Genomic DNA, 13,012 nt, shown 5'->3' on the forward strand with positions numbered 1-13,012 from the left:
CCTGGTGAAAGGGGGAACTGAAAACTGGATTCTCTACCCCCAGCAGCTCCACGGACAGCACACAAAACAGCTTAGTCCCAGAGGGTGGAATGTGCCAAGACATTCTTTAGGGTTGGTAACCGGAGACACTATTTTGTCCTTGGTGGCTGAGAAATCCCTTTTCCAACTGAAGGACCATCTGAGTGACTTCTTTGAAATTCAGGGGAATGGGTGGGCATGGGCTGTGATGTTCGCTCAGATACACACGCTCTTAAGGAGTGAGATTTCCTTAAGTGTGATTTTTCATTTGTTTGCTTCCCACCATTAACTAGTTGTAAAGCTGTGACTAACTACTCAGGGAAAATCTGCTTCCCCTCCCTAATCACCCCCCAACAAAAAAGGTCAGCTCTTCTCAGCTTTGTTAAATTGCCCCCCTGCTTACGCTCCCAGACAATCTCTATCATAGCTTCTTCTCCCTCATAATCATCTAGGGTAAGGAGAAACTGAAAGGCTGAAATCATAGTTCTGGGAGCCCCATGGACAAGGCAACACTTAGCCAACCTCTTCTTCCATCACCCATGGAGCACTCAAACCTCACTCACAGAGCTTAAGCCATGAGCCCATGCCCACACAGGCAGGGTTAAAAGGCAGAACCCTTAACCAGGTATACAAGAGATTTCAAAGACAGAGAAGCAAACATCCTTTGCGCAGCTCCATCCCAAAACTCAATGCTGGCCACCAGAGTGATTCCTCAGTCCTGACCCCAAGCTCAGAGGCCGTGTAGGAACCCAGTGCAGGTGGGATGAGCAGGGAGTAGAAAACTAAAGAACACAAGCAACGCCCGGCGGTGGTGCACACCTGTAATCCCAGCACTCGGGAGGCAGAGGCAGGTGGATCTCTGTGAGTTCGAGGCCAGCCTGGGCTACAGAGCTAGTCCAGGACAGGCTCCAAAGCTACAGAGAAACCCTAAAAAACAGAGGTTGCTTGGTTGGGCCTGGCTCACTGCAGAAGGTAAGGCATAGTATCTAGATAAAGTAGAATATTTTTTTAAGGTTCTTTTCTATTAATGGCAATATATGTTAATAGTTTCCCATTTGTTAAAGTGATACAAAATTTTTTAAGTGAGTTGATATAAAGCCTAGCATTAAGCAATACTTCAGGTAGTTATACCAAAAAGTTATGAATGTGGTATACAACTTTACAACCTGGGATCTTATGTTCTAGCCGAGTCAATTCTTGGGAGCTATTCACTTGCCCTCTTCCAAGGGCAGAGGATTACTGGCATTTTTGAGAAGTTTTCTGTGTTGTATTATTCCCTCAGATGCATGGCTGATCAAGGCTGGCAGGGTAGTCCTCACCCACCAGCATGACACCCTATTGCTATCAGCACCAGGCTCAGCTGCAGGGACTTATGGTGTAGGACACATGAGCTTAAAGCTGTCTGTTCTAAGGAGAAGACAAGGGAAGGGTCTGTCCAGGTCACCAACACAGTTCTCGAGCCCCTGGGGTATGTACCTTGACCTGAGGGGCCTGGGGAAGAACCCAGGGCAAATTTAGAGGTTACAGAGTCAGAGCAGAATAACAGCTTAGGAAGTGGGAAGAGCAACAAGGTAGAGCAAATCACATCCCTGGCTTTCCGATTTTCTCTTATGTTTAAAAATGGGGAAATGGCTGGGCGGTGGTGGCGCATGCCTTTAATCCCAGCACTCGAGAGGTAGAGCCAGGCGGATCTCTGTGAGTTCGAAGCCAGCCTGGTCTACAGAGTGAGGTCCAGGATAGGCACCAAAATAACACAGTGAAACCCTGTCTCGGAAAAAAAGAAAAAAAAAAAAAGTAAAAATGGGAAAATGGGCTAGGTGCAGTAGCATGTACTTTTAATCCCAGCCCTCTGGAGGCAGAGGCAGGCAGATCTCCTTGAGTTACAGGCCAGCCAAGGCTACAATGCAAGATCTTATCTAAAATATATGCCTTTAATCCAAGTACTCTTGAGGCAGTGGCAGTAGAATGTCTGTGAGTTCAAGGCCAGCCTGGTCTATAGATCGAGTTCCAGGAGAACTGTTACACAGAGAAACCCTGTCTTGAAACCACCTCCCCCGCAACCCCCCAAAAAAAACAAAGAAAAAAATTTTTTTAAAAAAACCACCAAAATATATAAATATTAAATACATTAGGGGAAATGGGAGTTGGTGAAACGGCCCAGAGGATAAAGGCATTTGCCTTTGGTCACCGGAGGCTGCCAGGTGGAAAGAGCCAATGACTCTCACAAGCTGGGCAGGTGCCACTGGCCTCCAGGGGCACACACACACATGCGTGCACACACACCATTATTAAGCACTGAAAGAGAGAGAGGTGTTGGGGGGCGTGTGGGGAGGAGGAGTCAGGCTTGCACCTTCTATAGGCTTTCCAACTTTTTTTTTGAGACAAGGTCTCACTATGCAGCCCTGGTTGGCCTGTCTTCTTGAGTTCTATTACTCCTTCCCTTCCAAGCAAACTATCAGGCAGACACAAAGGGAAACTGAGGCCAAAAGACGAAAGCAGCCTGCCTACCATTCTGTAGCATCAAAACTTTCTCTTCCAAATTACAGGAAGAAGACCAGTGCTGAGCAAAGAGTAGGCACTCTTGAAATCATGAATGAATGAATATACTCAAGAGAAACTGAACTCATTGCTTCCTGCTTTTTTTTTTTTTTTTTAACTTTTAACCCCCATCTTGATAGATGGTCCATCCTGGACTTCTCAGCTCCCCTTATCTGAACCACAAGAGATGAAGGGTCCTGGGTTGCTTCACTGGCACCTAACCGTCAAGGTCACAGACCAGGTGAAAATTCAACATTCCTGGGACACTCTACCTGTCTCAGTAAAAACTACACCCAGCGAAGTGGCCACCAAGGTCAGGGCTGGCTGAGAAGCCTTGGCCCCAGAGGATGAGAGGGGAGAGGAGGCTACAGGCAGGGTTTTGCCAGAGGCCTCTCACCTCCATCTGCATCCTAGCAGCTACCGGCGTGCTGTGAGATTCCTGGAGAACCAGTCTCCCTCTCTTACCCTCCCCCGCTCCCTCCTTCCCCTCCCACCTCCGGCTTCCCCAGACTTGCTCCAAAGCTTTTCTCAGCAGCCAACGAAGCACCTGTCAAAAAGCTGCTTTCTCTTTGCCAGGCAGAATGTCCATCCTCCAGTAGTCTCCTAGCGACCCTCGGGCTCCCTAACCACCCCTCAATGCCAAAACCACCCCCTTTCAGCCAGGGGAGTCCCCAGGGAAGGTTCATTTCACCTGGCTTGGTCTTTGCCTTCATCCTGTCCAGACCCCTCTTTCTAAGGGAGTCGGGGACTCCGCTAGAGCTTAAGGTCAAAACTCTGGGCAGGTGCCACTGGGGCCTAAGTCCTCCACCTGGGGCTGGCTGCGGGCGGCCCGCTTGGCGTCCGCCCTTCTCTGCAGCTCTTAGGGCAGGAGTGCAGCCCAAAAAGGGGCGAGGGTGTGGAGGGGAGCAAACTAAGACCTTGTAAGAGGCACGCAGAGTTCCCCTGCACACCAAGGGCAGGTGCGGCCCAGGCGCGGTGCCGGGTCCCGGTCCGAGCACCCCGGGTCCTACCTGTCCCGCGGGTCGATCCAGCTGGTGGTGCGGTTCCTGTGGTCTATGTAGTAGACCTTGCCGTCGAAGTCCCGCGCCTCCTCCCAACCCTCCGGCAGGGGCAACTCCGGCCGGGGCATCTTCCCGAGCGCGGCCCGCGCTCCCCCATGCAGCTCGCGGCCGCCGCGGGGCTCAGCGACTCGGGCCGGCCGCTTTGGGTCCAGGCGGTGGCCGAGGCAGCATGATCGGGGGGTGGCGCCCGAGGATCGGGGGCCCTAACGGGGGCCGGCCGGAGTGGCGCCGCTGTCCATGCGGCCCTGCGGCCCCAACCCCGCGCCACCCGCCTCTCACGCTGCCATGTGCGCCCGCCGCGGCGCCCAGCCGGCCCGAGTGTGTGGCCAGCCGGCCGGGAGAGCGGCCCGAGCCGCCGCTTGTCGCCTGCCTCCGCCGCCGTGCGCCGCGCTCCACGCCGCCGCCTCCCGCAGCCGCTGCCGGAGCCCCGCCGCGCGCCCCGAGACTTCTGCCTCCGCCAGGTGTGGCTCCGGCGGTGCAGGTAACTGCGCTGCCCCGGAAACGGGAGGCGGAGCGCTGGGCTCCGGGGTTCCCCGGGTCTCCTCCCCGCGCCTAGCGCCGCGAGGGCGGGTCCTAGAGCCCGAGACGCGCCCCCTCGTGGGACAGTCCCAAACGCCGACCACCTTTGCGCTGCCCCGGGAGGCTAGCCTCTCTGCACGCCTAGGGTCCAAGCTCTTGGTACTGGTGGTCCCAAATCTTGACACACCCTGTTTTCTGTGATATAGAGTTGAGGAGTCAGGCAAGAAGTGGTTAAGTGAAAACATTCTTGCAAATCGGAGAACATAAGTTTTCCAGGATCTCTCCTCCCTTCCCCCAGCACTCACACCATCTGTCTCCCCCCTATTTAATTCTCCCCACGTTGTTTCAACCCTCCCCTCCGTAATTTGCAAATGTAGCTGGCTTTCCTTAGGGTCCCTAAAATTAGGAATGCCATGGATCTGCTTCCCTAAGAGGATTTCCACCGGTTGACAGGGGAGAAGGAGGAAGGACATATCTTGCCAGTCATAGTGAAGTGCACCTGTCTCTCAGCTACTCAAGAAGCTGAGGCAGGAGGATTGTTTGAATCCAAAAGTTCCAAGCTGAGTCAAAATAGCAAACACGGGGGTGGGGGTGGGGAGGAGAAACAAAATAGCAAACCCTGTAGCAAGAATAAATAAATGCCCTGAAAAACTAAAAATACCGAATTAAATACAAAAAGGAGATGGAGTCATTCATCCAGCCAAGGATCCTCTGGCTTTGCCCTTCTCTGCTCTCTCTTAGGTCTGGTGTTTCCCTAATATGAATTTAACTATGCCTGGGGCATGAAGCTGGCATCAAGAATGAAGTCCAGTGCCTGGGTAATTCCCTTGTCAGAATCCCTTGATTTGGGGAATAGCCAGTCAATTCCCTGTACTGTGTGGGAATCCCCTGTTTGGGCTTCAGCTCCTTTTAATAGGCAAGGCCTTTCAAAGCACGCTCCTCACATCTAAATGTCCTGAGAACTGACCTAGGGGATTAGTGGAGCTCCTTCTCATCTTCATTCTATAAATACTAAGCTTCAAAGCCAGGGATCTCAGACCTTGGGGAGGGGGTCCTCACCACCCAAAGGCTGGAGTTCTCCCTTCCTCTCCACTTCCTCTGATGGGCCAAAGCCCTCACTATTATAAATACTTCTAGCTGTTTTTATTTGTGCTGTCAGGGATCAAACCCAGGATGTCACGCCCTACTGCTGAAATGTGCCCCCAGCAAAACCATCCAGTTTGTTTTGATGTTTTTTGACATTTGAGACATGGCTCTGGCTGGTCTGGAACTCACTATGTAGCTCAGGCTGGTCTGGAACTCACTATGTAGATCAGGCTGGCCTGGAACTCACTAGGTAGCTTAGGCTGGCCTTCCTGCTTCTGCTTCCCAAGTGTTGAGATTACAAGCGAGAGCCACCACGTTCAACCCTTTCCAAGTGTTCATTAGAGTAGTAGCTCCGAAGTAAAGCTGATCTCAGGTCATCTTCACAACAAAGCTTTGGAGAAGGTGGGGTAGTGTATATTGACACCCATTCTGGAGACAAAGAAACTGAGGCTTCAAGATGGCCAGGAATAGAGCTGAGAAAATACACAAGCATATCTCATTCTAGCACCTGTTAAACTACCAGTCACACATTAATCCTGCATTGGTTTTTTTTGTTGTTGTTGTTGGAGTTTGGGGTGTTGTTGTTGTTGTTTTAATAGTCTTGCTACACAGCTCACAGTAAGTTTGTGCTCACCATCCTCCTGCCTCCCCCTCTGAGAAATGAGCAAAATGACTTGAGAAAAATAAAGGCTTTAAGGCATCACCCCAGAAATTTCACAAGGGTCCATTTGGAGCACCCTGACTGGTGACCATCACATGTCTATAAAGTGTGGGTCAACTGAACTTTCTGCTCAAAAGAACCCATTTCTTTGCCTTCCTGAAACGTATGCATGGCTGCTCTGACAAGCCTAATTGGTGGGGGGCGGGGGGAGGGCGCGCTCGCGCGCGCCTTATTTTCCCAGCTTCCAACTGGATGTGTTGTATTTCAGATCCTCATAGCCTGATATTTTCCAGGGGCCTTGCTCTTCTTTACATCCGGACTCCAGAGCAAGAATTGGTTCCTTAAAGCCTAGGCCTTCCTGCCCCTAACAAAAGGATCCCAAGGTTATCTCCCAGAAGCTGCAAGCAGGGTGATGTCATCTACAGATGGTGGCCTGCCCCCCTACAATGCCCAGTGAATCATCTCCAGGCATTCAGAGGCCCAGGGCAAGCATGCAAGAGATTAAAGGTGAAACCTGCTGAGCCTTGTTATAGGTTGAATTGGCTGTTATTCTACAGGTGACTGAACCACAGGAATCCAAACCCAAGCCTTCCTGGCCTTCCTCTTAGGACTCTGACTTATGATGTGCTGAGCTCAAGAGTCTGGATTTCATACCTACCGAAGAGGCTGAGCAGAGGGGACTACCAACCACACCAAATTTGCATTTGCTCTCACTGGTAGGTGGTTCATGGGAGACAGCACAGGTTGTCTTGGTTTTAAAGTTAGTGTTCAACAACAACAATGACCATTTTCCACACACGTCTTAGGGGAAGGGGTAACAGACTTCATGAGAATGGGGAGGGGGAAATTAACTGTGAAAAGAAGAAAAGGAAAAGGAGAGAAAGAGAGGGAGGCTGGAGACATGCTCTCCGGGTAAGAGCAAGCATTGCTTTCTAACAGGGCAGGGGTGTGATTCTGATTCCCAGCACCCACCCCTGGTGGCTCCTAACTGTAACTCCTGCTCCAGGGGATCTGACACACCTCTGGCCTGAAGGCACCAGCAATCACATGCACGTATACACCCAACACAAGATAATAAAATAAAGCTTAGAGAAGAATAGTAATGGAGAGACAGATAAAGAGGGGAGAGAGAAAAAACTATATCAGAAGTGGTTTCTGGCCGGCCATCTGCACGCTTTAAGGGGCTGGAAGCATGGAGAACCTTTCCTGGAACTTGTCTCCCCACTCCATGACTTTACTTCCCTACCTTATGCTGGCTAGCTCACACATTCTGGAGAATGCACACTGTTACCTTCTGTGGCTGAGCCAATAGTGGGAGCCAAGTCCACCCCCCCTTTTTTTTTGGCCTGATTGCTTGAGGTGCATAGCTGTGCCCCGGATTGTTGGTTTCAATGATTATACACCCTAAGCCAGAGAGAAAGTCTGGGTAGAGGAAACCTTGGCATCAGGAGAGTCCAGGCCGAAGCCATTTCTAATTGACCTCTGGGTACTCAGGGCTAAGACGGTACTGCTAAACAAATTGGACCGAGTCTAAGATAGCCCTCATTTTCCAGAAGAGAAACAATTTCTGTGCCTAATGAACTGAGCCCTTACTGGGTTCCACTCTACAGAATGGAACCGAGACTCTGACTTTCATTTAATAAGAGAGCCCAGACTCCAAAAGTCGGCTTCCGGTGAGATTTTTATTTTTCAAGGTGGAATCTCATGTATCCCAGGCTGGCTTCAAACTCACTTTGTAAGTGAGGAAGATCCTGATCCCTGACCCTCTTGCCTCCACCTCCTGAACGCTGGGATTTCAGGCACATACTACCACACCCAGTTTACAAAGTGCTGCTCATTGCCCCCACTTCCTCCTGGGGCTTCGTGTGCTTTCTAGGCAAGCACTGTCTCAATTGAGCTCTATCCCCATCTCTCCAGTGGATTTTCACTCCCGGGTTCCCAATAGAACCAGAAAGCTAGGAAAGAGAAACTTCAGGACCACAGTCTGGTCGGAAGGAGTAGGATAGTGTTTCCAGCATAGACCACCCTTGAACCCCGGCTTTTACTTGGTTGTGGGTCCATTTGGGGTGATAAGAGAAGGCTCTGGAGATTTGGGAGGACAGGTGAAGTCAGACCGTGGCAGAGCCTATGTGAACGGAGGGACCCTGGATTCCAAGCTGAAGTTATATACACCTCCTCCACCACCTGCCCAGAGCTGTCATCAAGACCCACTTCAGGGCCAGAAGGGGCATAGAGCAGGGATTTAACAAGTGGGGAAGCTGGTCGTTTTCTCTCTGTGGTGCCCGCCTCCCTTTCCAGCTCTTTCCCTTCCTGCTTTATTCGTTAACTGAACTGGATTTCTCCCACGCAAGTGGCTGTCCTGGAGCTGGACAGGTTGCATCCATCCTATTTCCAACTCTCATCAAAGAGTCCTCTGGGGCCTGGGAGCTGTTGTGTCTTTCACCCAAGAGGAAATGAATTATGCACTGTAGGAGGTGGAGATGAAATCGCGGTTTCAAGAGTGGGGGTGTGCACGGAGAAAGCAAGCCTGCGAGCAGAGGGCGGGAACTGGAGCACAGAGCGCAGGCGTGCTCTCTTCCATTCCTACCCCGGCAGCTCGAGCGGAGCCCTGGTGGGAAATGGGGGTGGCGCGAGAGCGCAGTAACTAGCGGGCTGGCTGCAACTCCCCAGGGTATTTATAGCACTTCATCGCCATGGTACCCAGAAGCTTAAATTAAACTCTAGCCCAACCGCTAGAGATGCTGGGGGTGGGATGCTCTTTACCTGTACACTGTGCAGGTCTGACCCTGAATCCTCAGAAATTTTACCACGTGAAGATGATCTAAGCACGAGAATTTTACAAACCACGGGGCAAGAAGGCAAGGGGCGTGGTTTAAACCCAGATAACCTGCCTCCACTGGGTGGCTGGGTAGAGTAGGCAGGAAACAACAAACGGTAGCTGAAAGTTCGTTCTTCCTCTTGGTGTCTGGTGCTGTGACCCTCTGAGCTTCAGTTTCCAAGAGTAATAATGCCTACCTCACTGGTTTGTTTTTTGTTTGTTTGTTTGTTTGTTTTTTTGAGACAGAACCTCATCGTATAGCTTTGTCCTGGAACTCGCTATGTAAACCACGCTAGACTCCAACTCACAAAAACAAAACAAAACAAAAACAAAAACAAAAACGCTGTTGCCTCTTCCTCCCAGGCGCTGAGATTTAAAGTATGGGCCATTACTCCCGCCTGGCTTGCCTATGATCTGTGACAACTAAGCGAAATGATGCGATGGTTGGCTTTATTTGTCCACGAACTCGAGAACCACCAGGGAAGAGAGTCTCAACTAGGAAAGGCAGAATCGTCCAGATCAGGTTGGGCTGTGGGTGTGTCTTTAAGGAGCTGTTTTGATCACCTTAGATAAGGTGGGAAGGCCTGCCTATAGTGGTGGGGGCACCATTCCCTGGGTGTGGGTCCTAGAGGAGGTTAGGAGAGAGTGAGCTGAGCATTACCAAATATCCACGCATCGCTTTCCCTCTGCTCTTGACTGTGACCAACTACTTCAAGTTCCTGCTTTGAATTCCCAGCAGCAATGGACTGTCACTTGGACTTTTTGTTGTTGTTTTGTTTTGTTTTTTCCAGACAGGGTTTCTCTGTGTAGCTTTGCGCCTTTCCTGGATCTGGCTCTGTCACCAGGCTGGCCTCAAACTCTCAAAGATCCGCCTGCCTCTGCCTCCCGAGTGCTGGGATTAAAGGCGTGCACCACCACCGCCTGGCGTCACTTGGACTTTTAAGCAGAAAAATAAATCCTTTCCCCCTTGATGTTATTTTGAAGGAGTGTTTTGTCACAGCAACAGTAATGAAACCAGAGCAGACACAAAGGCTTGGCTCAGCCCTGAGACTCGATGTTCTTTTAAGGGCAGGAATTGTGCTTTGAACATGAAGCGTTCCAGCCAGGTGTGGTGGCACACACCTTTGATCCATGCATTTGGTAGGCAGAGGCTGGTGGATGCCTGTAAGTTCAATGGTAGTCTGGTCTACGTAGTGAGTTCCAGATCAGCCAGGGTCATATGATGAGACCCTGTTTCAAGAGTTGATGAATAAATAAGGCATTCCTCCAAAGGCTTGGTCCAGACCTGGGGGTGCTGTCAAAAGCAACTGGAGCAAGACAGTGCCAACTTCAACAATGTCCATCCACTGATGGGTCACTTGGGGGGTTGCCTTCAAAGGGTATATCTTGTCCCAGCTCCCTTTCATTTCTTCCTTCCTTCTTTCCTATGCTGTGTTTCTGCCTCTGCACAGACTTAAAAGCAACAGAGCCGGTGCATGGAACCATCTGAATCCACGAACCAAAACAAGTCCTTTCTCCCTGGTTTTATGAGAAACAGCGGCGCAGCACAATGAGTTTCTTTGCGTTTTTTTTTTCAGCTCTATGAGTTGTTTACCTAACAAACCATTTTTGTTTGCTTCCTGTGCCCCAGACAAGATGTTGTGACCTGGAACTGGTTTCTAGACTGGTCTGGTGAAGCTCACGACTTAATGAGGGCGGGACACATGATCAAGTCAGGATGCAAAGTGTTAGCGATAACATGAAGGAAGCACAGGGTGCTGGAGGCTTTGTAGGGTGGGGGTGAGCTGAAAATGGACATTAGACGGGACCAGAGATGGAGGAGAGGATGCAAAGGTGACAGTGAAGCACAGACCAGCAAGGTGAAAGCCCAGGAGCACACATGCTAGAGCAGTGGTCCTCAACCTTCCTGATGCTGTGACCCTTTACTACAGTTCCTCATGTTGTGGTGACCCCTAACCATAGAATTATTTTCTTTGCTACTTCATAACTTCAGCAATTTTTGCTACTGTTATGAATCATAATGTAAATATCTGCTTTTTTTATGGCCTTAAGCATCTCCAAAGGGGTCTTGAGAACCACTGTTCTAGAATAAGAGAAGAGAGGTGCTAAGGAGCCACAGATGTAGTGTGACCCATGTGGCAGAAGATCCTGGTATGTACTTCTCTGGAAACAGTTCTCCAGGAGAGGTGGGCTCTCAGTCTCTTGGGGCGGTGATTCCAAGCACACGGCTTCCTATCCTGTCATCTCTGCTCTTGCTCTGGCAATCCCAGTTTTGCTCCCTAGCCCTCCTGGGTCAGCTGCTGTGATCTCGAACGTCCAATACAGCCTAGTAATCTTGTACACTTTGCTTATTTCGGACTTTTAGTTTTCAAAAATCTAATCACATGTCTTGGTGTAGATTTCTTTCTGTTTCTCTTGTTTGTGATTCACTTAGCTTCCTCAAGCCGTCATGTAATGCTTTTCCCATTTAAGCCATTATTCGAGTTTTTGTACAGTTCCTACACTTTTTTTTTCTAGGACAGAATCAGGGGTTCCCTCCCTCCCTCTTTGTTTAAAAAATAAAAATAAAAACAAAGCTATTTTCTGTCTGTTGCTCATATTAGGTAATTTCCGTGGTTCTATGTCCAAATTAATTCCTTCCCCCATCCTATCTTCTGTTCCTGGGCTAGAGAGCTTAGGCTTTTGCTGGTGCCTTAGAGAGAACCATTCATGTTTATAAGCTGGCTGCCCATCCAGTGCCCAGCACCTTCCTGATTCTTCTCCTGTTTGTTTTACATATACTGCCCCAAGTTTTTATTTAAGTAGCGAGAGGTGTAGAGAACACATCTACTCTATTTCCTGGGAAGCAGAAGGCCATTGCTTCCTGGGAACCAACAAAATTCAGTGTGTGTGAGTTAGAACTCCCTTTTTCTTTTCTGCTTTCCTGCCCCACCAGTTTCTGCTTCTCACAATTACTTAGGCATCAGCATCCAGGCTTTGTGGCCTCCCTTATGTCTAGTCCTCCTTTGACCCAGTCCCTAGCTCGAGCCCCTTTATCAGGCTTCTGGCCATTTTAACGATGCTGCACGAATCAACTATGTCCTCACAAATCTTTATCTTTCAGTGAACCTCTTTTTTTAAAAAAAATTTTTAGGGCCCAGGCAGTGGTGGCTCATGTCTTTAAATCCCAGAACTCGGGAGACAGAGGCAAGCTGATCTCTGAGTTCGAGGCCAGTCTGGTCTACAAAGTAAGTTCCATGACAGCCAGAGCTACACAGAGAAACCCTGTCTTGAAAAAACAAGCAAACAAACGAACCCAAGCCCCCAAAAGTAAACATATAAATTTAAAAATATTTTTAAGTTTTTGACTTATGTGGATTTATGGGTCTTTGTGTGAGCGTATGCCACTTGTGTATGGGTGCCTAAAGAGGCCACCAGAGGACAAGAAGAAGACCTAAAGTTGGAGGTTGTAAACTGCCCAGTGTGTGTGTGTGCTGGGAACTGAACTCGGGTCCCCTGATGGAGCCACAAGTGCTCTTAACCACTGAGCCATCTTTCCAGATCTCTTAGTTACAGGCTGCCATTCCTTGCACAGCTAGAAGCCTCGCAGCTAAGATTCTTCAGCAGTGCCAAGATGCCACTCCACAGCAGGCTTCAACTAAGCACCCTGTGTGTGTGTGAGAGTCAGCTGGCCCTGGCCATCATAACTTCATGTCTCCTTCCCTCTCACTGTAAACTGTGTGTTCTTCACGCAGAGAATTTTCCAGCTTAGATGTGGCTTCTTTCTCTGCCCCTCAAGGTTGGTCTGTAATCTCGTCTATTTTCAAGAAAAAAGTCCCTGCCCACACTTTCTCTCCTGGACCACAGACCTCAGTGAGGACAGATTTCTTGGTTCTTCGGTTTTTTCTTTCCTTCTTCCCACGTCTCTAATGCCCAAGTCAGTCCCAGCACAGAAAATCTCTGAGGACAGGAGTATGGTTATTGGGGTGGAGGACTGTACCCTGGTCAGGGCCCAGGGCCTACTGCCACTACTTTTTGCCCATTTTTCCTGCTTGTAGGGAACAGATGGCTTTAGTCTGTTGGAATAATTAGGAGCCCATATGCCCTCCAAAGAAATAATTTGCCCATCTGTAGTGAGGAATGAGAATTATGCAGTATCCAAGGGTCCTGCATGAAAGGAGTTTTTCCTTTGAGTTTGAGTTTGGAGTGTCTTCCACAACTCATTATCTTTCAGAGCTTTCTAACTATGAAAACGTTAGGAAGAAACCAAATAACAATATGGGATCCACTAGGGACCCTGGATTACTCCACAAACAGACATACACTAGCAAA

At 49.5% G+C, this 13,012-nt stretch overlaps 1 protein-coding gene across 2 annotated transcripts in view; it reads right to left on the reverse strand.

The window, feature by feature from the left end:
• Wwc1 (WW and C2 domain containing 1) overlaps positions 1-4,175 on the reverse strand; it is a 153,296-nt gene extending 149,121 nt beyond the window's left edge. The window contains exon 1 of one of the 2 annotated variants that reach the window (XM_036195483.1): positions 3,567-4,175. In XM_036195483.1, the coding sequence (XP_036051376.1) occupies positions 3,567-3,685 (119 nt within the window). In that variant the 5' untranslated portion in view covers positions 3,686-4,175. The remainder of the gene's footprint in view (positions 1-3,566) is intronic. The other variant, XM_036195482.1, reaches the window with a different exon arrangement.
• Between the last annotated feature and the right edge of the window lie 8,837 nt (positions 4,176-13,012).

This window comes from Onychomys torridus, chromosome 8, assembly GCF_903995425.1.
Source record: "Onychomys torridus chromosome 8, mOncTor1.1, whole genome shotgun sequence".
Lineage (NCBI taxonomy): Eukaryota > Metazoa > Chordata > Mammalia > Rodentia > Cricetidae > Onychomys > Onychomys torridus.